This window comes from Carlito syrichta, unplaced genomic scaffold, assembly GCF_000164805.1.
Source record: "Carlito syrichta isolate Samal-C Ts95f unplaced genomic scaffold, Tarsius_syrichta-2.0.1 Scaffold314622, whole genome shotgun sequence".
NCBI lineage: Eukaryota > Metazoa > Chordata > Mammalia > Primates > Tarsiidae > Carlito > Carlito syrichta.
In genome coordinates this window covers 351,318-379,234 of record NW_007258718.1, presented here as the reverse complement: position 1 = coordinate 379,234, position 27,917 = coordinate 351,318, and the positions used below count along the sequence as shown (strand labels likewise).

Genomic DNA, 27,917 nt, shown 5'->3' with positions numbered 1-27,917 from the left:
CCCTAATGTACCATGCAGCATAGGAATAACCAACAACATTCCAACTAATTATCCACTAAAGTTTTATCATAACATTATAACACTCCAGTTACATCTTCAGGCTCCACTACTAATTCTAGTTCTTTTGTTATTTACATCACATCTGCATACATCACTTTCTCTGCTAAAGTCTTGAACCCCTATAAGTTAGCTATGAGATTTGAAATCAACTTCTTCCAAACTCCTGTTAGTTTTGCTATTTTGAACTCCTCCCATGAATCACAAATGTCTTTAATGGCATCAAGAATGGTGAATCCTTTCCAGAAGGTTTTCAATTTACTTTGTCCATGAGAGGAATCACTACCTATGGCAGCTACAATGTTGAAAGTTGGAATTACTCCTTCACCCATGGGCTGCAGAATGAATGCTGTGTTAGCAGGCATGAAAACAACATTCATCTCCTTATACATCTTCATCAGAGCTCTTGGGTGACCAGAGCTCATTGTCAATGAGCAGCAATATTTGGGAAGGAATCTTTTTTCTGAGCAGTAGGTCTCAACAATGAACTTAAAATATTCAGTTAACCATGCTGTAATCAGATGTGCTGTCATCCAGGCTTCATTGTTCCATTTACAGAGCACAGGCAGAGTGGATTTAGCTTAGTTTTTAAAGGCCCTAGGATACGCAGAATGGTCAATGGACACTGACTTCAACTTAAAGTCACCAGCTGCATTAGTCCCTAACAAGAAAGTCACCCTGTCCTTTGAAGCTTTGAAACCAGGCATTGACCTCCCCTTTCTAACTATAAAAATCCTAGAAGGTGACTTCTTCCAACATAAGGCTGTTTTGTTGACATTAAAAATCTGTTAGCCCGGTGCAGTGGCCTAAGCCTGTAATCCCAGCACTTTGGGAGGCTGAGATGAGAGCCTGAGCAACACAGCAACACCCCATCTCTAAATAATCATCATCATAATCTTCATCATCTGTTGTTTAGCATAGCTACCATCATCAATGATTTTAGCTAGATCATATGAATATAGTTTCTCCATCAAAACTTGTTGTTTTACCCTGCACTTTGATGTCATGGAGACAGTTTCTTTTCTTAAACCTCATGAACTAACATCTGCTAGCTTCAAACTTTCCTTGGGAAGCTTCCTCATCTCTCCCAGTCTTCACAGAATTGAAGAGAGTTAGGGCCTTGCTCTGGATTAGGCTTCGGCATAATGAAATGCTGTGGCTGGTTTGCTCTTTTATTCAAACCACTCAAATTTTCTCTGTATCAGCAATAAGCCTCTTTTGCTTTATCATTCATGTGTTCACTAGAATAGTACTTTTCTTTCCTCCAAGAAATTTTCTTTTGCATTCACAACTTGGTTAAGTGGCGCAAAAGGCCTGGGCTTATCTAAGCTTTCAACGTGCCTTCCTCACTAAGTTTAATCATTTCTAACTGTTGATTTAAAGTGAGAATCATGTAACTCTTCCTTTCACTTGAACACTTAAGAGGCCATTGTAGGGTTATTAATTGGCCTAATTTCAATATTTTTGTGTCCCAAGATAGAGAGGCTCAAGGAAGGGGGAGGAAAGAGGAAGGGATACAGGGAGAAAGAGGGGGATGGAGGAACAGATATGAGGGAGCAGCAGGTCGGTGAAGCAGTCAGAATACACACAACATTTTTCAATTAAGTTCACTGTCTTACATGAGCACAGTTCATGGTGCCCCAAAACAATTCAATGTAACATGAAAGATCACTGATTGCAGATCATGATAATGGATATAATAATATTGAAAAAGTCTGAAATATTGAAAGAATTACCAAAATGTGTCAGAGACATGAACTGAGCACTCATGTCTCTGAAAAAAACAACACTGACAGACTTTGCCACAAAACCTCAATTTGTAAAAAATACAGTATCTGCTAAGTGTAACAAAGTAAGGCACAATACAACAAGGTATGCTTGCACTACTTAACCATTTCATATGTATAAAACTTTGCTACCGTTTTTATTACGTTTCCATATTCTTTTTATGTGTTGCTGATGAAGTTTTTGAGTGTTATTCCCCAACCCCATCCTTCCCATGAGGCTCTGTGTTTTTTATTATCCAGTTTCCATAGTGTGTGATTTTTAGGAACACAAATGCCATGTTATTGCAGAGCTAAAAAAAAAAAAAAATCACACAACAGTGTCTCCTCAAATACACTATTCGTTATTAGACACAGAATTTAAAACTGGATAAGTCACCAATCCAAATCAGTAAGATTTCAGTTTTCACTGTTTAAAAATTTCAAACTAAAATGCTAAAAGAAATTATTCCATTTGCAATACTATGATAATAGTGTAGAAAAAGTTTTCAGTTGTTACACTTTTGTTTTCTAAAGACTTTATGAATACTACAAGATGGTTCTAAAGGAGAGCAAACAGTACTAATTGCAAAAGGAAAAACATGTGTGATTCATAGAGCCAAGCTGTCCAGCATGTACCCTCTGCTGTCCTTGGGCTGTGCCCTTCCAAATCTCACAAAAATGCTACATTTACTTCCATTTCCATGCTTTCATTTGTCTTGCAGGAGGTCTTTCCCCTTCTCCTTGGTCTCGCGGAATCTTCCCCTCCTGACCCAAGTCCATCACAGATCCTTCCCCTCTCCAGCTCTGCTCTTTATCCATCCCCCACCCCTCTGAGCTCCTATGGCACTTATTGTTGGATTTACACAATTTTAGTCCTGCATGGTTTGCTCATTTCATTTTTGTCCCTTGGATACGCAAGCTCCTCAGGGACAGACTCTTCCCAGTACTTTGAAATCCACACAGCTTAGCTGAACATAGAGCACAGTGTAAATGCTCAAGAAGTGTCTGCTGCTGATGAAAAATAGGACAAAATTATGGGCAGCAAATAATCTTCTGATTTTCTTAGTTAAAATAACTATTTCTGGTAGGTACTTATCATTTCAATTACTTTCAATAAGCTAAAATTTTAATTTAGCTATGCTGAAAATATATATGGCCACTAAGGAATTGAAATCCTGTAAAATTTGCACTCTGATCTCTTACTATGAAAAAGGCTAAACAAGAAATTATTGTTGTCATACAAAACATTTTTAGATTGTGGACTCCATTTCTACATTATAAAATGTATGTAAGCAATTTTATTTGTAGCAGTTTTATCACAGTGCCAAATTATCCCAGAGCAATGGTTTTCAAAGTTTTCTTTTGGAAGCAGAAATTTTTTTTTGACAAATGGCTTACTGAAATTCTACCATACAGAAAAAAAGCAGAGCAGATCTTGCTAGTGTGGAGGGAGGGGTTTACAGTTCTGCCTGCCCCACCCCAGTCTCCAGCTGCATTGACCCTTAAGGCATCTCCAAGAATGTGCTAAGAAACACTCATGAGATAATCAGGAAACTGCTAGGAATAGAAAAAGAATTCATTAATTTTTAAAAATTTCAATCATCACTAAAATGAAAACTTACCCATTTCTACTGAAAACTCTTAGCCAAGCTTTGAGGTTTGGTCCTAACAAACATAAACAAGGTATAGTTGTAAAGGTAGATAAAAGAACTGCAAATGAAAATGTTTCCAACACAAGCCTAGAAAAAAAAAACCTTATTAATTTTTTCAAAAAGTGTTAAGGGTACACACACACATCTTTCTTACATAAATAAGTTAAATATAAAAATATTTTCTTATACTTTGAAAGGTAACATGACCACCAAAATGATGACTAAAAATAATCCTACTACCAAAATGCAAGCTTTAAAAAACAGTCTAGCAAATATATGGCTTTAAAGATAGACTTCAAACATTTAATGACCCTAAGATCAATACTGAGACTTCTGCAAAAAAAAAAAATAAAATAATTAGCTTTCTTCCTCAAATGTCTGAACTTTCTCTACAACCAGTGGGTCAACTTTAACTTATATTGGAAGCATGTGGAGAACTGGATAAACCAAAGATTGGGGCTCCACCCCTAGGGCCCAATAGAAGCCAGAGAATTTGCATTTCAATTAAATGCTGACATTTGCCGGTTGGAAGACCACATTTTGAGAACCACTGTTTCAAACATTCATTCTACTGTAAAATGGATTAGAAACCACCACTTTCCATTACAAAGGTCTTGTCTTCCCCTATCTAAAAAATAATAGCCTGTTAGTGTATGTATGTGTAACTTTTTTGTATAAATATATGTACAAAATTGTACACTCAGCAATATATGTGTGTAAGTGTGTGTATCACACACATCTCATCATTAATTTCACCGTGATCATCAACCACAGCTAAATTGAAGTTTCTCAAACTACAATAAATACTATATGAGAAACACTGGCCAGGTGCAGTGGCTCACACCTGTAATTCCAGCACTTTGGAAGACCGAGATGGGAGCATCGCTTAAGCCAAGGACTTTGAGACCAGCCTAGACAACATAGCAAGACCTCATTTCTACAAAAAAATTAAAAATTTAGCCAGGTGTGATGGTGCGCGCCTATAGTCCCAGCTACTCTGGAGGCTAAGGCAAAAGGATTGCCTAAGCCCATAAGGTCGAGGCTGCAGTGAGCTGTAACTGTGCCACCGTATTCCAGCCTGGGCGACAGAGTGAGATCTCAACTCCAAACAAACAAACAAACAAACAAACAAACAGAAACTACCCATGAGATTGGTTTCTACTAATTTAAAATTGGTTCACTGTGAAAATGTGTTGAGTTAAATTTTGCCTTTAAACTATAAACGTGGGCTTATTAAGTATGTGAATATAGGAACCTACTGACTTTTGTTAGGAAAACAAACTTTTCAAGTACTACAGAATCACATTTACTAAGAACTGATATACTAATTATAACAAACTTCTGCATACCATTATAATAAGTTCTCTTAGGAGTTCTAAGGGCCACACATTTATTATTTCTTATTGGTATGGTTTCTCATCTACTCCACCCTCCCTACCCCACCCCACCTCCCCTGCCTTCTCTCAACATGCAGTGGGTAATAAAGTCTAGGTGACAAAACCATTTAATGAATTAAGTTATTCTATTGTTTTTTTAAAAGAATAACACTGCTAAAGATGGGCAATGGTATCCTTACTTGATCCATTAATTAAGCACATCATGGTTTTTCTCTAATTGCTAGGAATTAGCCCTGTTAGGTAAATGGGTGTTTTAAAATATACACTTAAGGTAAAAATGTCAAACTTACTCTATGAGTGGTGCTCCATAAAGAACAAAAATTACATGAAAGGAGAAACAAGACATAAGGAAGTAGATACAGCATTTCAAAAGTCTGGTTACCTAAAAGAGAAATTAATAATTTGAAGAATCAAGAGAATACCTAAAAGACAATACATTCTTCCATTTTTTTCTACAGATACAATTTGTTTCCATAATGTAGAACAGTTGAATGGTCTTTAGATTTGGGTATCCTGACGTCAGATTACATATCCTGTGCCTAGTCATATGCACAACCCTCAATACAGACTGAAAAATCCTAAAAGGCAAATATTACCCACCCTCATTCCATCCATCCATCCAACACTACAGTTAAAAAAGGTTTGTTTCTATGGTATGTTTTGAGCTATAATGTTAATCACTATTTATTAAATCCTTATTGATTACAGAAAGCTAGGATGCAAACAATACAGTCCTTATTATGTGATAATACATGAAAAATCTGCAGAAAATAATGACTACAATTCTTTTTTTCATTTTAAGACAAAAACTCAGGCTGAGTGCAGTGGCTCATGCCTGTAATCTCAGCACTTTGGGAGACTGAGGTGGGAGCATCTCTTGAGCCCAGGAGTACAAGACCAGCTTGGACAACATAGCAAGACCTCATCGCTACAAAAAAAAATCAAAAAGTCAGCAAGGCGTGGTGGTGCATACCTTTAGTCCCAACTACTTGGGAGGCTGAGGTGAGAGAATTACTTGAGCTCAGGAGGTCAAGGCTGAGGTAAGCCATGATTGTACCACTGTACTCCAGCCTGAGCCATGGAGCAAGAACTCCCAACTCAAAACAAACAAAAAATAACTATGAAAATTGCACCAAAAGGCTAAATGCTAAATAATTCCCCAAATCATATTCATATTATTACATAGTCCATATGAAAAAGGACGCAAATGTGTATAAATAAACACACTGCGCCTTCTTGATTTGGAGCTTAAGAAGATATGATAGAACACATATTGTGCTTTTTAAGTCACAAGGCAGCAAAGGTGTTTTAAGTGACTTAACAGGGAGATTGCACATAGTAAGGAATAGTTAAGGACTTTATTAAAGTAATAGCTAAGTGTTACACTGCAGTGAATATTCCAGAAAATTGACTCTAATTTCTGAAAATTTTGCTTAGTCAAGGAAGGCCATGTTGGAAACACCAGTTACCACAGGCTGACACTGCAATTTCTGAAAAACCCATTAAGTGGCATTCAAAAATGCAACAATAAATGAAAATAAACTTCAATGTCTTACAGAATAAGGTTTAAAAATAGACTGCCACATGTACTTATTTTCAATGGTGACATAAAACAGTGATTATATAGGCTTGCAATGTCACAATATCCACTGAAGAAGTCATAATTCCACAATTAATGCATGACAAGAAGCAATCAAGCATTGCGGGCAGCTTTCCAGCAAGTAACAACAGGTTTATTTGAAAAATATGCATATATCAGATTCCCTTTACTCATTGTAAACAACCTAATGAAGACTTGACTAATACTTTATTCTCCCATTAAAAGAAACACTAGCTCTATCAAAAATCAGTTAACAAGAAATAAGCCTTACCTTGTGTGATAATGAACTTCTTTTAGAGGATGCATTTGGTTTCACTACTAAATATAATACTAGGTTGACAGCAGTTACGAAACCAGAACAGATGCACAACCATGTCAAGTGTGTTTCCAATATTGAGAAGTTCTCCAAGAAAAATGATGGAATGAAGACACTTAGGATAATTGAAAATATGCAGAAAAGATGGGCATACAGTAGTCTCTTGATATCAGTATCTTTCATGGTGTTTTCTTGGGTGTCTATCTAATAAAAAAAAAATTAAGAACATATGCAATAACGACTTTTTCCATTGTCCTAAATGTTTCAACCCCTAAAAGCCATAAACAAGTCAATTTTCTATGGGGAATGTGTTTGTTTCCACATTCACCGGAAGATGCATGTGTGCAAATGCACATAAACTTAACATTCTACTCTACCTTAGATTTTCCTAATATGGTACAAATATCCCTCAGAGACTAAACATGACAAACTAATTTCTTTTTTTTTTTTTTTTTTTTTTTGAGTCAGAATCTCTCTCTGTCACCCAGACTGGAGTGCAGTGGCAGCTCCTGGCCACCACAGCCTCGATCTGCTGGGCTCTGGCAATCCTTCTGCCTCAGCCTTCCAAGTAGCTGGAACTACAGGCGTGCACTACCACGCCCGGCTACTTTTTTTATTTATTGTAGAGATGAGGTCTCGCCAAGTTGCCCAGGCAGGTCTCGAACCCGTGAGCTCAGGCAATCCACTCACCTCAGCCTCCCAAAACGCTGGGATTAAAGGCTGAGCCACCAAGCCTGGCTGACAAACTAATTTCTTAACTACTATCATTGGCTTCTATAAAAGCATCATGTACTAGGGCCAATGAAGCAATTCATTTTATTTTTTTGCCCAAAACAGAGAGATGAAATCAGCTGCATAGAGTAAATGGCCCACCCCTGTGTAACATATGCATTCTAGAAACCCCATGAATACACTTTGGCTAAATTGTTGGCTTTAAAAAAAAAAAATCCTTTTTGAAACATTGCAGCAGTTCACATTCTAGCAAATGCCAAGCAACACCAGGTGCACACTTGAATACTCAAACGGTGGCCAGTGCAACCAAGAAAAAGTTCAAAGAGCACCACGCTAAGTTAAGGTATTTCAATGCTCCAAAAATACCAAAATGGCAACGTCTGTTACAGGTGCTAAATTCCAATCAAAAGTAGAGCAAGAAAGGAAGGAAGAAAAAAATTCACTCTCTAGATACACACAGGCATTTAAGTTACCTGAGAGTTTATACATTTATATCGACTCATATTTTAAAAGGACTTTATTAATTTAAAGTAATAGTCAACATGTTACACCGTGGTGAATATTTCAGAAAATAATGTCCTGAAAAAATATATATGTTGGCTGGACTCGGTGGCTCAGCCTGTAATCCCAGCACTTTGGGAAGCTGAGGCGAGTGGACTGCTAGAGCTCGCGTGTTCGAGACCAGCCCAGGAAACTTGGCAAGTCCGCGTCTCTACAATAAATCAAAAATTAGCTGGGCGTGGTAGCGCGCACCTGTAGTTCCAGCCACTTGGAAGGCTGAGGCGGAAGGATTGCAGGAGCCCAGCAGGTCGACGCTGGGATGGCCGTGAGCATTCCACCGCAGCCTGGATGACGGAATGAGACTGCAACTCAAAGTGTGTGTGTGTGTGTGTGTGTGTGTGTGTGTGTGTGTGTAATATAAACACACACGACAGAAGAATGGGGTGGGCGGAGGGCGCCCACCAGTGCAAAAAGCAGAAGGGAGAATCTAGGTCTTATCCTAATAGCGCTCATCTGATTCACGTAAGAATTTTCAAAGGTAAATCTTTTACTGATAAGAAAACAGGATAAGCAGGTGAGGAGGCAAGTCCAAGGTACCAAGCCTAAAGCCATCTCAAAACAAAACAGCCTCTTTGACATGAAGACGCACAACACCAGGGATGGGGAAGAAAACGGATGACAAGAGAAGACAAAAGGAAAGTTTCCCACTGATTCTATCCTCAGCTGACTCCGGGCGGGCAAGGGGATCAGAAATCCATTCTCTCAACAGATGCCCCTTTGGACACTTTTCTGGGCCGCCCTCAGAGAGTCGCAGATGCCATCCGCGGGTCTGGATCTAAACACAGTGAGCTATACCCAAACTCCAATGCTTCCTGAATGAATGAAGGAGCCCGAGTAAGTGAAGTGCATGCCCTTCCTGAGACACCTGCGCCATATCAGGCCTCGCGTGCCCCCGAGGACGCCTGGCAGGTGCGCCTGGGCCTGCCCGATGGGCAGGTATAGGCCTCGAAAAGGCGCTCCCGGAGCTGCTCCAGGGGAGCCTTCGCGGGGGTCGCCGGACCTTCCCCTGCAGCCCCGCCCCATCGTGGGTCGCCCGGGACTCCAACCAAGCTTCCGCCGGCGGGAACGCGGACAACCGGGAACGAGCTTGGAGGCAATATTCAAAGAGCGCAGGTGTTGCGGACCAGGTAAGACTGAGGGACGGGGACAGAAACTCGGGTCGGAAAAAGTCTCTGTCCACCAGGGCAGCCTCGGGTCACGCCTGAAGAGTGGCGCTCAGGCGGAGAGGGAGCGCGGCGGACGGGAGGCGCTGAGGCGCGCAGCCGCTTCGGCAGTGGGGGAAGGGTGACTTGCATCCTTCCCGGGAAGCCAGCGTGTCGGGGGCGTCCGGCGGGACTTACCTAACTCCCGCCCGGGAAAGGGAAGGAGGGAACTGCCGCCTCCCACCATCAGGTACCACGGCTGGCCTTTGCGCAGGCGCCGGTATGTGGGGCGGAGTCCGAAGACGGGTCGACCAATCGAAGGAAGGGAGGGGCGGGCAAAAAAGCAGCCCCGCCTACCCGCTCGCGTTTATTCCTCCCGCGGCTTTCCAGGGGTGGGATAGGCGGTACCAGAGGACCGTAGGGCCGGAAGTGGGCTAACGTAACCCGGAAGGGGAATCCTTCCCCGGTTGTAGTGTTGAGGTTTTCAAGTTGTTGCTGCTGTTTTTGTGGTTAAGGGAGCCGTCGGAAGGATGGTGTGCGAAAAATGTGAGTTAAGGGGCGGTTTCTGCGGGAGGAGTAGGCTGGAAGAACCTATACGTGGACTCCCCCGGGAACTTTGCCTTCTCTTTGTTTTTTTCTTCGCCCGCAGGTCTCTGAATCTGGCCGCTGCCTTCCTACCCTGTGACCCTTCTTTGCTTATCCCCAACGTCCGTGTAGTCCTGTATATTTTGCGTCCAGAGTAGTCTCAGTTCTGTACCTCTTTATTTCTGTTGCCTCCCCCAGCCCCGGATCTCATCAGCTCCCCTTCGTATAAAAATGCTCAATTAGATTCCGGGCCCATTTTCTCTCTTGCATTTTCTAATCTCTTTTCTTTCACTCAATAAGTATTGTACCCCCACCAAATGCTAAACACTAGAACCGAAGGGTGAGTGTCTTATCTATTCTTATTCCACATTATGACAGGATATGGCAAGCCCAGTAGATGTTTGAATTGAATCTCAACATAAGTACAGTTAATCATTTACCTAGTTTAAGACCTTTAATAGGCCGGGTGCAGTGGCTCACGCCTGTAATCTCAGCACTTTGGGAGGCCGACGCGGGAGGATGGCCTGGGCCCAGGAGTTCAAGACCACCCTGGGCAACGTAGCGAGACCTTGTCTCGACAAAAAAAATGTGAAATGAGTTAAGTTTGGTGGTGTGTGCCTGTAGCCCAGCTACTTTGGGAGCCCAGGGTGAGAGAATTGCTTGAGTCCAGGAGTTCGAGACCAGTCTAGATAACATAGTGAGACCTGGTCTCTACAAAAAAGCAAAACATTAGCTGGGTGTGGTGGCACACGCCTGTAGTCCCAGCTACTCAGGAGGCTGAGGCGGGAGGATCTACTGAGCCCAGGAGGTCGAGGCTGCGGTGAGCAGTGCTCATGCCACTGCACTCCAACCTGGGCAACAAAATGAGACCCCGACTCAATAAAAAAAAGTCCTTTAATAAATTCTCAGTGTGCAGAGAATAATTTGGGGTTCCAATATTTGAAGTCTGATGTTCAGGGCCCTCCACAATAAGGCCCCAGCTTATCTTTCCAAACTCATCTCTACTGACCCTTACCCACATCACACTTTGACTGAACCAAGCTACTCTTTGTGCCCATGTGTACTCTGAGCTTTCCATGCCTTTCCACAGGATGTGCACCTTACTGAGTTTGCCTTTATCCTCTTTCCTTTGTGTTCGCAATCCTGTTGCCCCATATTCACATCCTCTCTATCGCCTTCTCCTTAAAGCTTTCTTGGGTTTTCTTAGCCAGAGTTATTTCTTGCTGCATGGAATTTCTCCTAGTACTTTAGCTCTCAATTTGTTTTAGCATTCAATTATTATACCTTTTATTTTCTAGCTTATATTTTGGTTAAATGATTCTTACTTTTTGGGGGAATCTCTGATCCCTTTGAGAATCAGGTGAAAGCTGTAAACTTTTGCCAGAAAAAAAGGATATGCAAAAAGTTTGTGTAAAGTTTTACCTTTCACATATCTCCCCGCCTTTTTTTTTTTTTTTGTCAGGGTCTCACTCTCTCACCCAGGCTGGAGTGCAGTGGCATTATCACGGCTCACTGCAGCCTCAACCTCCTGGGCTCAGGTGATTCTCTCACCTCAATCCCCTGAGTAGTTGGGACTACAGGGATGTGCCACCACACCCAGCTAATGCTTTCATTTTTTTTTTTTTTTTTTTTTGTAGAGAAGAGGTCTTGCTATGTTGCCTAGGCTAGTCTCAAACTACTGGACTTATGCAACTCTCTCACCTTGGGCTCCCAAAGTTCTGGGATTACAGGTGTGAGCCACTGCATCTGACCCTATAAGCCATCTTTTTATCCTGCACATTTTACTGAGGGTCATTGATTTGTTGCCCACAGTTAATATTTTGAGTCCCAGTTCACTGGTTCCTTTCCCAGCATTAACAGGCTCCTACTGCAATAGGACTGTTGACACCACTGTGAATCTTAGACACAATGTAATGTATTTATTAGATAGCAGATTTTAATTCCCCTTTTACTATCTTTTTATAATAGGTGAAAAGAAACTTGGTACTGTTATAACTCCAGATACGTGGAAAGATGGTGCTAGGAATACCACAGGTATTTTTTTCTTTTAGAAAATAGAATTGTAAGCAAATACTTTCTGTGAATAATATTTTAGCTTTTAGATTGTACAATGAAATTTTATGTGTTCAAAGTATTTCTTCTGATAAACATTAAAATATCGTGTCTCCCAATACTTTTATATCTTCTATTTTGTTCTCTCAGTTACATATTCATATTGCTAATATGATAGCAGGAGATAGCAAAATGATTAAATGATTTTTCAAGTGATATCTGTATAACAGTATTGGGTTTGATTCAGCTTAATTAAAGTCTGTATTTAATTTTTCCTCCCCTCACCTCATTTTTATATTCTTTTTTTTTTTTTTTTTTGAGTTGGAGTCTCACTGTGTCACCCAGACTGGAGTGCAGTGGCTGCTCCCGGCCACTGCAGCCTCGACCTGCTGGGCTCCAGCGATCTTTCTGCCTCAGCCTTCCGAGTAGCCGGAATTACAGGCACGCGCTACCATGACTGGCTAATTTTTAATTTATTGTAGAGATGAGGTCTCGCCAAGTTGCCCAGGCGAGTCTCAAACCCGTGGGCTCAGGCAATCCACTCACCTCAGCCTCCCAAAGGCATGGGATTACAGGCTGAGCTACTGAGCTCGGCTCATTTTTATATTCTTAAACAAGTCATTTAAGCTCTTTTCACTTTCATTATTATTAAATACATACTATAAAGTATGTTTTCAAAAGAAAGGAAAAAAACATTTTTACTGTATTCAAGATCTATGACACCAAAGTAGTGGCTTCTAGATTTTATGGAAGTTAGGGTAAATGTAGAACTATTCCTAAAGTACTACCCTGAGTCTGAGAAATAAAATGATTGTATTTTATACAAATTTTTATTGTTTCTCCATAAATATTTTCTTTTTAAGTAGTGTCTTAATAATCTGTCTACTAAGTGGGGATTTTAAAAATGTAGATATAGGCTAGTTTGTTGGTAGAAGGTCAAAGAATGATATTTGAAATTGTTACTTGCTAGGTATTAAATGGGTAGCAGTAACCCAATAAAATATATTTTATTTTAATACAGAAAGTGGTGGAAGAAAGCTGAATGAAAATAAAGCATTGACTTCAAAAAAAGCAAGGTGGGTAAGAGCATGCATCGAGAGGTCATAGAAATGTTCCCTCTTTACTATTAAGGCTGCTGGATTGAATTTGGTGTGTCATGCCACTGTGATAAGATATAGAGCTAGGCAGTTTCTAGCGGCTAAGCCAAGCTGCCTGTTACTACCTGTTGCTTTCTCCCTGTCCTCTTCACAGTATCAGTTTATGAAAATATTGCTACTCTCTTTTTATAATTTCACCAGAAAACATAACTTATTTTATCCCCTTAGTTATCCTATAAAGCAGAGGCAGAAGGGAAATGTGGAAAGATCATAAGCTTTGGAGTCAGATTTTAATTTGAATGTAGACTCGCTGTCTAGCCCTATGACCGCAAGCAAATTAAGCCCAGTGTCTTAACCTTTCTGAACTTTACTTTTTAATTTGAGAATGAGAATAAAAATGTCTCTTATCTTAAAAGCAATTTTGATATCATGCTTTATCACATCCAGTCTTAAGGTTTCCATGAACCTTTCCAGCTGCCACGGTTTCCTTGCTTCCCTTCATAGCAAATGCCTTCCAAAGCCTTATCTAGATGCTTTCAGTGTCCTTACGTTCCTTTCTGTCCTTGAGCTACTCCATTCATGCTTTCTTCTCCACCGTAGCCCTGAAATGCCTCATCCAGATCACAAGTGACCTTTAAAACTGACGACCACTTCTCTGTTCTTATCTCTTAATAACTGTCTCTTTTTGACAACCCTTTATTCTCTTGGCTTCTTGGGATACCACACTCTCCCGGTTTTCCTCCCAACTCACTGGCTGTTCTAAATTTAGTGCCTCAGGACTCAATCCCAGACTTATTTTTTCATTTTTATAAATACATAAACACTCCTAAAGTGACTTTAATCCACTGGCTTTAAATTCAAACTGTATGTTAGTGACTCCCAGATTTGCCCATCTAGTCCTGACTTCTCTGAGCATCAAGCACAGGTCTGACTGCTTACTTGACATGACTCATTTAATGTCTAATAGGTCACCTCTTTCTTCAGTCTTCTCATCATCGTAAGTAGCACCACTGTTTACTCCAGGTGTTCAAGTGAAAAGCTAGACCTCTTCACTGAGTTCTCCCTTTCCCCACTTCCCATACCCATCATCAAGTTCTTTGATCTACTTCCAAAATACAGCCTAACTCCTTCTTCCGTCCACCTTGCTGCTATTACCCTGTTTCAAACTGCTGTTAATTTCTTATTTGGATACTGTAATAACTATCTGTTGTCTTGCTTCTCTGGTTTCCTATTGTTGTCTATAGAAACCAGAGTGGTTCTTTACAAAGATTATGTAATTTCTCTGCTTAAAACCTGCCCCTGTTTTCCCTTTCACATAGAAAAAGATCTAAGCCCCTTACCATGTTCTTACAAGATCCTCCTTGATATGCCTGCTTCCACCTCTGACTTCCTGTTGTACCACACTCCTCCTCGGTCATCATGTACCATCCTCATTAAATATGCCAGGCCCCCTCCTATTAAGGAGATTTGTGCTTGCTGCTTCCTCCCAGAGCTCATTTTTCAGGTCATGTGTATCAGACTCTTTCTTGTTATTTGGGTCTTAGCTTAAGTGTCACCTCCTCAGGGAAGATTCCCTAACCAACATCTAAACTAATCTCTTCTCTCTTTCCCCTCATCTTAGTCATAATATCCTGTGTGAATTTTCTCTATTTACTATCTAAAAAGCTTGCTTGTTTTGTTAGCTTGTCTGTTTCCTTTTTTATTGCATCTCTCTTATTAGAACATTGGCTTGATGAGGACAGGGACTTTGTTTATCATGTTCATCTTTGGTATTTAGAACAGTAACTGGCATATAGAAAACATTCAGTATATATTTGCTGAATGAATAAATACTTGTTTTATGACATCATCCCAAGGGTTAGAAATAACAACAGTAAAGCTTTAACTGCATGTAGTAACTAACACATAGTAGGTGCTTATTAAATAATAAATATAAAACAGCATAGCAGACTCACTCTTTAGTGCAGTGTCACACTTCTTGTTGTTGACTGATTTATTGGTGTCTTCTAAGACCATTCGATTTTTATTGACTAAGTTGTTACTTGTAAGCATTGTAGGGTTTTTATATACTTTAAGTTCTTTTATGCTCCCACACTTCAGTATCATTAAAAAGTAGCTATTGGCCGGGCTTGGTGGCTCAGCCTGTAATCCCAGCACTTTGGGAGGCTGAGGCGAGAGGATTGCCTGAGCCTGCGGGTTTGAGACTTGCCCGGGCAACTTGGCGAGACCTCGTCTCTACAATAAATCAAAAGTTAGCTGGGCATGGTAGCACACGCCTGTAGTTCCAGCTACTTGGAAGGCTGAGGCGGAAGAATCGCCGAAGCACAGCAGGTCAAGGCTGTGGTGGCCAGGAGCGTGCCACTGCACTCCAGTCTGGGCGACAGAGTGAGACTCCAACTCAAAAAAAAAAAAAAGTAGCTATTACTTTTGGGTACTCTAAATATTTCATTTTGGAAAGTGTATTCCTGTATTGCTTTGAGCCTATGATATTGTAATTTATAAGATATATCATTACTTTAAGGGGAAAAAAAGCTCTGCCAATTAATTATAAGATTTAGAGATTGAAATATATATCTTAGAATATGATTTTCAGAAAAAGTAATCTTCAGACATACAGGTTCACAATGAATTGAGCTTTTGGAAAGGAAGAACATTGCCTATCTTCTCTTGTGAAGAGAAAAGTAATATTGTTTGGGGATGGAAAAATTAACCTTTGAAAATGGGCTGTTGTGCTGTTCCCCAAGAGAAGGCTCCAGGTCTAGGGCAGTGTTTGGTATTCAGTATATGAGGATCATTACAACAACTCATTTTGTAGTTAGGGAAGCGCTTTTAAATCAAACTGTTATTGCCAGTTTAGGGGGAAGTATTTCTTTTTTGCACTCTAGTCACTATAAAAAAAATTTTTTTTGTATTAGAAGCCCCTTTATCCAAGGGGATTGGACAGTTAATTAAAAACATCAGTTAATCAGTTAATGTAGGTAATCATTAAAAGATATACATACCAGCTGGGTGTGGTGGCTCACACCTATAATCCCAGCACTTTGGGAGGCCTAGGGGAGAGGATTGCCTGCACCCACAGGTTTGAGATCAGCCTGGGCAACTTGGCGAAACCTCATCTGAACAATAAATCAAGAAAAATTAGCCGAGCATTGTGGCACATGCCTGTAGTTCCAGCTACTTGGAAAGCTGAGGCAGAAGGATCACCTTAGCCCAGCAGGTCGAGGCTGCGGTGGCCATGAGCATGCCACTGCACTCCAGCCTGAGTGACAAAGTGAGATTCCAACTAAAAAAAAAATATATATATATGCATAACTTCTTTATTTTGTATTAAAGCACATAACTACAGATGTATTCATCAATCATTTTGTATTGAAAGGTCCTTTTGAGCATCAGTCTACTGATAAGAGTTCTACTTCAGTGTCCTCACATAAATCATACCAGAATATATTCATATCTTTAAAATGGAGCAAAAGCTGACACTTGAAGTGTGTCCCTCCACTTGTGATTCTCCTCAGTATCTAACAGTTGTCTTGCCCATACCTAATTCAATAGCCGTTTAAATGATTCACACTTGTCTAGTCATCCTAAAGCAGCCACTTAGTTTTTATGGAATCAGTCACTCTTGCACACACATTTCATCAGCTTTCATAATAGTGTCACGCAAATAGAATGACAGATACAACTGACACGAACAGGTTGGGACTAGATACTGTACAATTGGTTCTTCATGAGTATAAAACTTAAAAGCAAGGAGCAAAGGTGTACATGTTGGTAGCTGGCTGAAAGGGACTGTGCCTGTCAATTGTGGAGGTTGGTGGAGGGAACAGAAAACCTGGAGTAATCCTTGTTGCTAAAGTGGAGTTATTTAAGAGTGCTTCTGGTATAATATACATCTTTCTTTCTTTCTTTTTTTAAAATTCTAGATTCGATCCATATGGAAAGAATAAGTTCTCCACTTGCAGAATCTGTAAAAGTTCTGTGCACCAGCCAGGTTCTCATTACTGCCAGGGCTGTGCCTACAAAAAGGGTAAGTTTCTTTTAATACCATTTTTCTTTTCATATCAAACTGACTTCATTTGCTGCCGATTTGGATAACAGAAAAGGAATCGCCTTTCATAACTTTTATTAGTCAAATACTCTTTTTTCCTAAGGCAAAATATAATTTAAAGCTTACTTATAGTTAATAGGATACACACACACACATACATATTTTCCTCTAATGCTGTTAACTTGTGTTTTAAGCTTCAGGATTGACTTTAAATTGATTTCTTTATTTGATTGCTCACATATTTTCTTTTGTTTCAGGCATCTGTTCCATGTGTGGAAAAAAGGTTTTGGACACCAAAAACTACAAGCAAACATCTGTCTAGGTGTATTGATGAAGTTTCTGGCTTTCTATATGATTTTACTTTCTTGAATTTTGAAGGCATAACAGTTGTTCAACTTACAAAATAACATGTTTTAAGACAAATAATTAAGCTTAAACCAGGGAAGTTGATTGGTGTTTAGTCTTTTGCTCTCAAGAAATTCTGAACAGCAACAGTGTAACTTGTCTTCTGTCTTAAGTGATTATTTCTCTTAAGAAGAGCATCTTACTGAACTAAAATAAGTGACACATTTGATGAAAAACATTTTCCGGTTCTGTATGCACTTTTATCGATCAGTATTCACATAATTCTTATCCCCTTTACTTTATTTATAGATATTATAAAAGTAAGAAGGATATTATGGATATTTTTCTTTGAACCTGGCATCCAGGCTTAACCATTCTTCCCTCATTCTCTTACTGGCTGCTCAGTTCTTAGACTCAGCCCTCTCTTAAATAATTGCAGTTTCATAAGAAATTTAAATGTCTGAGGCCATTATTGCTGAATAATTTTCTTAGTTATTAGCCAAGACCCAAATCAAAGACAAGCTGGATTTGTGATTATTTAAATTTGTTCTTATAGTCAAAATACCAACTCCTTTCATATGTGAACAAAAACACAAGAAACACCCATACGTTCAAATGAATACACTGGATTTCAGAAAAATACATATTACACATATTAACTTGAATGAAGTGTTCATACATGTAATGTGTAATGAAAATGAATCCCCACTCTGAGAAAAGCTCTTTGAAACAAAAACCAAACTTTTTTTATCTCCTCCCCTGCCCCCCTAAAAAAGAAATAAATAGAACAAAGCAAACATCTTGACTCTTTTTTAAAATAATTCAGACTACTAAAGGACTACTTCGAGGTTTCAAACAAATATTGTTTTTTATGCTGCCTTCAGAGGTTCAGGACTTCTGTTTTAAAACCTGCAGCCTACAATGGAAGGCTAAAAAGTATTCCCTATTTTCAGCTGCAGTATTTATAAATACATTCTACTATAAAATGTGCAGAATAGATAGTGTAGTAATATACATGGTATAGGTAGCGCATTTTTATTTGTCTAAAATTACTATGAAAAGTAAAGTTTTAACCGTTTATCTATAAGTTCTTTCAAATAGTGTTTTTCTATGATGCATTGTTATTTATTCATATCCAGAAAAAAATACAAGGATAAAGTGAAACATAATAAATAACAATATCTCAGAGCAGGAAGTATCTGCTCATGCTTTTATCAGTTTTAGGTTTTTAATTATAAGGGAGTACTAGCAGGGCCTGGTTGAAGACTGTGCCAAGTCCATTGAAGACAGGGTCAGTTGACTGAGAAAAGTGCATTTCTCAGGGATCAAAATATTTTTTTTAAAGGAAGACAAAAAAAGACACCATGGCCGGCCGTGGTGTCTCAAGCCTGTAATCCCAGCACTTTGGGAGGCTGAGTCAAGAGGGTTGCCTGAGTCCAGGGATTCGAGACCAGCCTGGGCAACTTAGTGAGACCTTGTCTCTACAATAAATCATAAAATTAGCCAGGCGTGGTGGCACATGCCTGTAGTTCTAGCTACTCGGAAGGCAAAATAAAATGACAATCACTAAGACTAAACATAAATTTTATCAAAGTAAATGTGAAAGTGCTGAAAAGTCTTAACTTTTAAAATCTCAGATTGAGCCGGGCTTGGTGGCTCAGCCTATAATCCCACCCTTTGGGAGGCTGAGGTGAGTGAATTGCCTGAGCCCGCGGGTTCAAGACCCGCCTGGGCAACTTGGCAAGACCTCATCTCTACAATAAATTTTAAAAAACAATAAGCCGGGCGTGGTAGCGCACGCCCATAGTTCCAACTACTTGGAAGGCTGAGGCAGAAGGATCGCCGGAGCCCAGCAGGTCAAGGCTGCGGTAGCCGGGAGCGGCCACTGCACTCCAGTCTGGGCGACAGAGTAAGACTCCAACTCAAAAATAAATAAATAAATAAAATAAAATCTCAGATTGTATTTTAAAAGATACTAGAAGCATCAATAGAAAAATACACTTTATACATCCATTCATTAGAACATACAGCTATCAAAATGATAGAATAATATGTGTGCAGAAGTTATATATTCATATGGAAAACACTGGAAGCAGATAGTACCATTTTTTCTCTGGAGTGGGTCTAAGGGTTGAGAAAAGAGGATTGGCCCTTTACATCCTTGTGCCAACCTTTGAATACCTCTTAGCTCCTGGTTCCCTTACCTGGGGAAGGTGTGATATTAATAATTGTGGTATTCTAGAAATGCACATATATGCGTATATTTGTTTTGGGAATTTTAAGTAAAGGAAAATGTATACTTTATTCTGCAATTTGACTTTTAAAAAAATGTTACCCATATTTGCTTTATCATTTTCTCTCCATCTCTTTGTGTGTGTGTGTTGGAGTCTCACTCTGTCACCCAGACTGGAGTGCAGTGGCCGCTCCCGGCCACCGCAGCCTTGACCTGCTGGGCTCTGGTGATCCTTCCACCTCAGCCTTCCAAGTAGTTGGAACTACATGTGCGTGCTACCACGCCCAGCTAATTTTTGATTTACTGTAGAGATGTCTCGCCAAGTTGCCCGGGCGGGTCTCAAACCCACGGGGTCAGGCAATTCACTCACCTCGGCCTCCATCTCTTGATACATATTTTTTCCCTTGGCCCACTAGGGAGTACATTACAGATATCATACCCTTGTTCCTTCAATACTGCATATGGACTTCATAAGAACAAGCATGCTGACTTACCTAAGTACAGTTACTGAGTTGATAAAATAATCTAAAGTCCATAGTCAATTCCATTTGTTGTGTGTCAGTTTTTTCCAGCCACAGTATCCAGTCCAGGATAGTATGTTGTATTGTCATGACTCTTTTTTGTTTGTTTGTTTTGAGTCAGAGTCTTACTCTGTCACCCAGGCTGGAGTGCAGTAGCAAAATCACAGCTATCACAACCTTGAACAGTTGGGCTCAGGCAATCCTTCCACCTCAGCCTCCCGAGTTGCTGGGACTACAGGCGTGTAGCTAATTTTTTTATATTGAAGAAACAAGCTCTCGCCATGTTACCTAGGCTGGTCTTAAACTCCTGAGCTCAGGCACTCCTCCTGCTTCGGCCTCCCAAAGTGCTGGGATTATAGGTGGGAGCCACTGTGCCCAGCCTTGTCATGACTCTAATCTGAAACAGTTTCTCAGCCTTTCTTTGTCTTTTGTAATATTGATATATTTAAAAAATACAGGATAGCTAAAGGATAGACTATCCCTCAAGTTGGGTTTTCCCGATGTTTCCTCATGATTAGATTCGGGTTGTGCAGTGTGGGATGAAATACTGTAAGTGGTGTATCCTCCGGGTTCATAGAATGTCCCTTTCTCCTTTATTGGTGATACTAATTTTGATCCCTTGAGTAAGATGTCCAGTTTCTCCACCAGACAGTTAACGGTTTTTTCCTTTCGCAATTAGTGGGTAATTTGTGAGGAGAAACTTTAAGACCATGTTAATTCTATTCCTCATCAAACCTGCCCCTCCTAGAGTTAGCATCCTTTGATGATTCTTGTCTGAATAAATTTTTACTAGGGTGTTGGTAAAATTGTGATTTATCTAACTCTGTTATTTTTTCTGTATTTATTAGTTGTCACTCTACTGTAAGAAGGAGGTTTCCCTTTATCATCAGCTTAAAATAAGTGCTTTTTTTTTTTTTTTTTTTTTTTGAGTTGGAGTCTCACTCCACCACCCAGGCTGAAGTGCAATGGCACACTCATGGCCACCCCAGCGTCGACCAGCTGGGCTCCAGCTAATCCTTCTGCCTTCCAAGTAGGCTGAACTACAGGTGCGTACTACCATGCCCAGCTAATTTTTTATTTATTGTAGAGACAAGTTGCCCGGGCTGGTCTCAAACCCACGGGCTCAGGCAATTCACTAGCCTTGGCCTCCCAAAGTGCAGGGATTACAGGCTGAGCCAAGCCCAGTCAAGTACTTTTTTTTTTTAGAGCCAACTGAGTGTTCATTATAGATGTGATGCCTCTTTACCCCAAATACTTAAGTTTGTATTTCCTAAGATCAAGGGTGTTTTTCTTCAGAAAATTTACATTACTGTTATCTAATAGTTTTTTATTTTGCTAATTGTTTCAATAGTGTCTTTTGAAGGGAAGAAGAAATCTGGTCTGGGATCCCATCTGTGATATTTCTTCATAATTAGACTGAGCTTAGGCATTCTGGGCAGGGATACCACAGAAGTGACACTGTGTCCTTTCACTGTGTCATATCATAGTATCATTTGGCCCCATACAGGATGCTTGTATGCTTGATCACTTGTTAGTATGCTTGATCATGTGTTTTAGGTGGTATCTACTAGATTTCTCCACTGTACAGTTTCTGGTTGTTTTTTCTCAATTAGTAAGCATTTTATTGGAAAATACTTTGAGACTGTAAGTTTTCTGTTGCTCAGTGAATATTTGCACACTAATTTTACCATCCATTGATATCTCATGGTTGAATTCATTGTTACCCTGGTGGTCGCCAGGTGGTGATTTTTCCCAATTTTATCATTCCTTCTATGTTTATTAGGTCGCATTCTACTGTAAGGAAAATCTTTGTTTTTCTCTCTCATTCATACGAGTATTTTCGTATAAACGTGTGGATTCCTGTAGTATTCAGTCTGTTACTGTCATCTGTTTTGACATCAGATTGTCCCGGATTTGGCCAGTGTGAGATCTTCCAAGCTGGCTTCTGGGTCTTTTTGATATGTTATTATTCTTTGAGCACTTCCTTACTTTCTAACACAGGATGTCCCAAGTTATCTTAGTTTTTGTTTTCTTTCCCACCTCAGCCCTGGAATTAGCCACTTCTCCAAATATCCTTAGTTTATTTTCATGGAGAATGCTATTTAGAAACAGAGATCTGAGCCTCCTGGGTTGTCATTGCCCTTTGACAGAAAGATCTAGGGAACGTATTCGGGGTGCCAATGTCCACACATTTTAAGACATGTTATCTATGTGTTACTTTTCAAAGTTCAATTATGGTAACAATGAAGTATGATGTTTGTTCAAAAGATGGCATTAAAGAATGCTAGCGTCACCATGAGACAGGCAGGACAGTCAAAGAAAATGGCAGTCGAAGAAAATGTGCTCCACTGTTGTCATTGGAGGAGCGCAAGATCAATTTGAAATGGTATTTGAAATTCAAGAACTTTGCAGTACAATGACAATGGAGGCCTGAGCATGCAACAGAATCTCCCAATACGCCTAACAACTGCATGCATTCATGATAAGTTTGAGATGCATGGTACTGTGTGCGATGTGCTCAAGGGAAGATTCAGGTGGCCTCGCACAGCAAAAAGTCTTGTGGTAGTTTGCCGTCATCAGAAGTGTCTGAGCTGGGTGTGGTGGCTCAGCCTGTAAGCCCAGCACTTTAGGGGGCCAAGGCAAGAAGATTTCCTGAGCCCACAGGTTCGAGACCAGGCTGGGCACTTTGGTGAGTCCTTGTCTCTACAATAAATCAAAAAATAAGCCAGGTGTGGTAGCATGCTCCTGTAGTTCCAGCTACTTGGAAGGCTGAGGTGGAAGGATCACCTGAGCCCAGCAGGTTGAGGCTGCAGTGGCCATGAGTGTGCCACTGCACTCCAGCCTGGGCGACAGAGTGAGACTCCAACTCAAAAAAAAAAGTATCTGGATGCTGATGGGAACTACTTTGAGCACTTCTTGTAATTGCATAAGTCAAAATGACTTGTATTCATCTTTTATTATCGATATATGAGTATTATTGCTTTAATACAGTTTTTTCCTTTCTTAAAATGTGTGTACATTTTTTGGCACCCTCTGTATATTAAAAATCATAAGTTTTACTTAATCTCCAATTCCAGTTTAACACTCCAGGGTTCTTCCTTGCCTTTCCCCACTTTATATTTTTGTCTTCCACAGGGAAAACCCTGGCACTTGGCAACATCAGTGTAATTCCTTATTTACAGAACTCTGAATTTGTTTAATATTGGACTTGAATACCTTTTGTAATTCAAAGGTTAATTTTAGGCCAGATGCTGTGGCTCACGCCTATAATCCTAGCACTTTGGAAGGCCGAGGTGAGAGGATTGCCTGAGCCCATGGATTTGAGATCACCCTGGGCAAATTGGTAAGACCCCATCTCTACAATAAGTCATAAAATTAGCCAGTCGTGGTGGCACGTGCCTGTAGTTCCAGCTACTTGGAAGGCTGAGGCAGAAGGATCGCCTGAGCACAGCAGGTCGAGGCTGCGGTGGCCGTGAGCATACCACTGCACTCCAGCCTCCGTGACAGAGTGATAATAATAATTTTAAGTTTAAAAGAACATGGGTAAGTCCACAGGAGAGTTACACATGTAAATTTCATTAATCAGCATGTTATTAGAGAAAGCAGCTTGGAAATTTCTGTGAATATACTGCCTCCCAGATAAATTAGGCAAATGAGCAAGTGGTGTTAAATACTTTTTCAACTCAGCCAACATTTATTGGACTTCTTTGTTTTCATCCCTAGTCAGACTGTTGTTATTGATTCCAAAATGTTTGCTCATAAGCAAGAACTTGATACAAAATACATCAAATTAATGTACAATTGTAAAAGTAAGGTCTACAATAGGAACAAGAAAAATATATTGAAAGAATAATCACTAAAGGGAGAGACCAGTTCAAAAGTACCCATTTTAGCACGAAAAAAACTGTTGAAAATGGGAATAAAGGGACAGATTTGAAAAACTTGAAAAAAAAAATTTGACAAGGCTCAGTGACTGAAAGTGGGGGGAAGAAGGCCAGTCACTGGCTCTCACTTAGAGTGGTAATAGTAGGTCTCACCACCAGATGGCAGTGATGCTCTTTCTTAGTTTTTAATTTGCCATTATGCTAAAAGATTTGCAGCGATAGCAACTTTTTTGTTTGTTTGTTTTTATTTTTCTGAGTTGACGTCTCATTCTTGTCACTCAGGCTGGAGTGCAATGGCACACTCACGGCCACCGCAGCCTCCACCTGCTGGGCTTAGGCGATCCTTCCACCTCAGCCTTCCAAGTAACTGGAACTACGGACGCATGCCACCACACCCGGCTAGTTTTTGTAATTTATTGTAGAGACAGGGTCTCACCAAGTTGCCCGGGCTGGTCTCAAATCTCTGGACCCAGGCAATCCTCTTGCCTTGTGCTGGGATTACAGACTGAGCCACCGCACCTGGCCGATAGCAACTTAAAGAACATAGATGGACATAAGTTTCCAATAACATTGTGAATACGATCATTAGAGAAACCATACAAAAGCCTGCAAAATGCATGTGTATATATGCATATGCATATACATACAGAAATATATATAATTTTACAATTGAGTGTGATTAAACTAGTAAGAAGTAATGATGATCTTCAGAGGCTAGAAAAAAAGGGAAAAGTACAAATTCGATGGGTAAAATCATACCAAAGCCAGTGCATGCCTTGGGAATATCTGCCAGTCCTTCAGGGTCTAAAACCTATGTTTTAAAGGGCATCAGATGCCTGGAAGTCAAAGCCCAGGACTTGAGCAAGTTGAGGTTAGATGTGTGCATTAAGGAGGGAGTCCTAAAAAGCAATGATTTTAGTAGATATACTGGAATACCCCCTCATATACACACGGAGAAAGACAGTGGGAATACTCTTGCATCTTGGGCTTAGCTCTGGGAAAAGCAAGGGAGAAAAAAAAAAAAAGAAAACCCCTCAGAAACTTTAGCACAAAGATCTAGTGATAGAAAATATGAAATAAAAATTGAGATGTGAAAGGTAGAGGGAAAAGTTTCAACATATATCCAAACTTCCAGAAGTATTATTGCTACTTTTATATATTTAAAACTTTTCTAAATAAATAGTCTTTTAAAAATGAAATATGCAGTGGCTCAAGCATGTAATCCCAGCACTTTGGGAGGCCGAGGTGAGGGGATTGCCTGAGCCCATGGGTTTGAGAACAGCCTGGACAACTTGACGAGACCTCATCTCTACAACAAATTGAAAAATTAGCTGGGCATGGTAACATGTGCCTACAGTTCCGGCTACTTGGAAGGCTGAGGCAGAAGGACTGTTGGAGCCCAGCAGGTTGATGCTGGGGTGGCCGTGAGCATGCCACTGCACTCCAGCCTGAGCGACGGAGTGAGACTCAATCTCAAAAAAAAAAAAAAAAAAAAAAAAGTAGACATTTTTAGGCAAGCAAATGAGTTTACAAAAATCAGATTCTCAGTAAAGGACATTTCAAAGGCATATTTCAGAAAGAAGGACATGAGCTCAATGGACAATCTGAAATGCAATAAAGGATGATGAATTCCAATATGTGGTAAATGTGTAGGTAGCTGTAGACCAGCATTGAATATATAATATCTAATGTGTAGGAAATGAGAACTAATATACTAGGAAATGATAGAATATAGTTTAGGTAATCAGATAATATATTCAAGAAGAGGCTGAGTGTGGTGGCTCACACCTGTATTCCTAGCACTTTGGGAGGCCAAAGCAGGAGGATCACTTGAGGCCAGGAGTTTGAGACCAGCCTGGGCAGCATAGCAAGACCTCATCTCTACCAAAAGAAAAAAATTATTTTTAATTAGCCAGACATGGTGGTGCATGCCTGTAGTCCCACCTACTCAGGGGACTGAGGCAGAACAATTGTCTGAGACCGGGAGGTTGAGGCTGCAGTGAGCCATGATCATGCCACAGCACTCCAGCCTGGATGACAGAGTGAGACCCCAAATAAAAATAAAAATAAAAACTATTCAGCAAGAAAAAGATACTGACAAACTTTCAATTTGGTCACGTTAAAAATAAATGTTAAACTGTCTTACATGACAAAGAATAAAAATAGAGTACATAACATCCAAACAATATGTATGGGGAATGAAGAGGGAGAAAACAAAAGAAGGCAAGAAAGGAGAAGGGAAAATGACAGTACAGAGAAAAGAAGAACAAGAAGGGACAAAGTAAGATAAGGGAAGTAAATCCAAATATGAAGTTACTGAATTTTTTAGTTAAAGTAGACAGACATTGTCACATTGATTTTTTAAAAGTTTTAGCCACCATATGCTAAATGTATATCAAACAATAACCAAAAAGAAAGCTGGTGTGGCTATATTAATGTAAAGAAAGTAAGTCTTGACCAGGCTCGGTGGTTCAGCTTGTAATCCCAGCACTTTGGGAGGCTAAGGTGAGAGGATTGCCAAACCCGTGGGTTCAAAACCAGCCCAGGCAACTTTGCAAGACCTCATCTCTACAATAAAAAATAAAAATAAAACATTAGCCAGGTGTGGTAGTACACACCTGTAGTTCCAACTACTTGAAAGGCTGAGGTGGAAGGATTGCTGGAGCCCAGCAGGTCAATGGTGGGATGGCTGTGAGTGTGCCACTGCACTCCAGCCTGGGTGACAGAGTGAGACTCCAACTCAAAAAGAAAAAAAAAAAAGAAAGTAAGTCTTAAGACAAAAAGCGTACTAGAGATGAAGATCATTACATACTAATAAAATGTTCAAGTTTCCAAGAAGATAAAAAAGTCACATGCTCCTCATAATATAATTTCAAAATATATAAAGCAGAAATTGACTCAACCATTGTAGTGAAAGATTTTATACACTTCTTGTGGTAATTGATAGAACAATTTAACCAAAAGCTAAAAATTCAGTAGGATTTGAACAATTCAGTTAACAAACTTGATCTAATAGACATATATAAAACCATTACCCTAATAAGTGAACAATACATTCTTCAGCATATGGGGAACATGTACAAAAATAGATCATGTACTAAGCCATAAGACAGATCTTAACTAATTGTCAGAAATTTGCTATCAGAAAAATAAGTCTCTCACCACAACTCATTTAGGTTAGAAATCAATAGCAAAAATACAATCTTTTTAAGCCATATATTTGGAAAAAGTAAAACTCTTCTAAGTAACCAGTGAGTCAAAAATCATATGGAAATTGGAAGACAGGATCAAATAATAAATTTTTTTAATCAAAACTTGTGGGATATATAGCTAAGGTGGAATTTAGAGGAGGAAATATATAGCTTTAAGTGCTTATAGGGAAAGAGGAAAGGCTGACTATAAGCTGAGAATCAAATCTGAGTTAGAAAAACAGGCTGGGGGTGGTGGTTTATGCCTGTAATCCCAGCACTTTGGGAGGCTGAGGTGGGAGGAATACTTAAACCCAGAAATTCAAGACCAGCCTGGGCAACATAGCGAAACTTTTTCTCCACACAAAAAAAATCAAAAAATTAGCCAGGCATGGTGGAATGCACCTGTAATCCCAGCTACATGGGAAACTGAGGTGGAAGGATTGCCTGAGCCCAGGAGTTTGAGGCTGCAGTAAGCTGTGATTATGCCACTGCACTCCAGCTTGGGCAACAGAGTGAGACTCTGACTCAAAATAATAATAATAATAATAATAATAATAAAAAAATAAAACCAGCAAATCAAAAATAGGTTGAAAGAGTAAATTAATCAAAGTAAGAGCATAAATGAATCACATAGAAAGCAAAAATTAAATAAATGAAATAGAGTTTGACAGAGCAAAGATTTGAATCTCTGAAAAGACTAATACAATTCTGAAACCTCCAGGAAGACTGATTGAGAGT

General features: G+C 39.8%; 2 protein-coding genes across 3 annotated transcripts in view; one reads left to right on the top strand and one right to left on the bottom strand.

Moving 5' to 3' along the window:
- PIGF (phosphatidylinositol glycan anchor biosynthesis class F) overlaps nucleotides 1-9,518 on the bottom strand; it is a 35,131-nt gene extending 25,613 nt beyond the window's left edge. The window contains exons 1-4 of one of the 2 annotated variants that reach the window (XM_008071687.2): nucleotides 9,422-9,518; nucleotides 6,744-6,992; nucleotides 5,163-5,254; nucleotides 3,446-3,562 (exon numbers count right to left, since the gene is read on the bottom strand). In XM_008071687.2, the coding sequence (XP_008069878.1) occupies nucleotides 3,446-3,562; nucleotides 5,163-5,254; nucleotides 6,744-6,971 (437 nt within the window). In that variant the 5' untranslated portion in view covers nucleotides 6,972-6,992; nucleotides 9,422-9,518. The remainder of the gene's footprint in view (nucleotides 1-3,445; nucleotides 3,563-5,162; nucleotides 5,255-6,743; nucleotides 6,993-9,421) is intronic. The other variant, XM_021719397.1, reaches the window with a different exon arrangement.
- A 127-nt stretch (nucleotides 9,519-9,645) lies between these two features.
- Nucleotides 9,646-17,682, top strand: CRIPT (CXXC repeat containing interactor of PDZ3 domain). Its single transcript, XM_008071686.2, has 5 exons — nucleotides 9,646-9,769; nucleotides 11,777-11,842; nucleotides 12,882-12,936; nucleotides 16,881-16,984; nucleotides 17,263-17,682. The coding sequence occupies exons 1-5, from the start codon at nucleotides 9,754-9,756 to the stop codon at nucleotides 17,325-17,327; spliced, it is 306 nt and encodes a 101-aa protein (XP_008069877.1). The 5' UTR covers nucleotides 9,646-9,753; the 3' UTR covers nucleotides 17,328-17,682.
- Nucleotides 17,683-27,917: the final 10,235 nt, after the last annotated feature.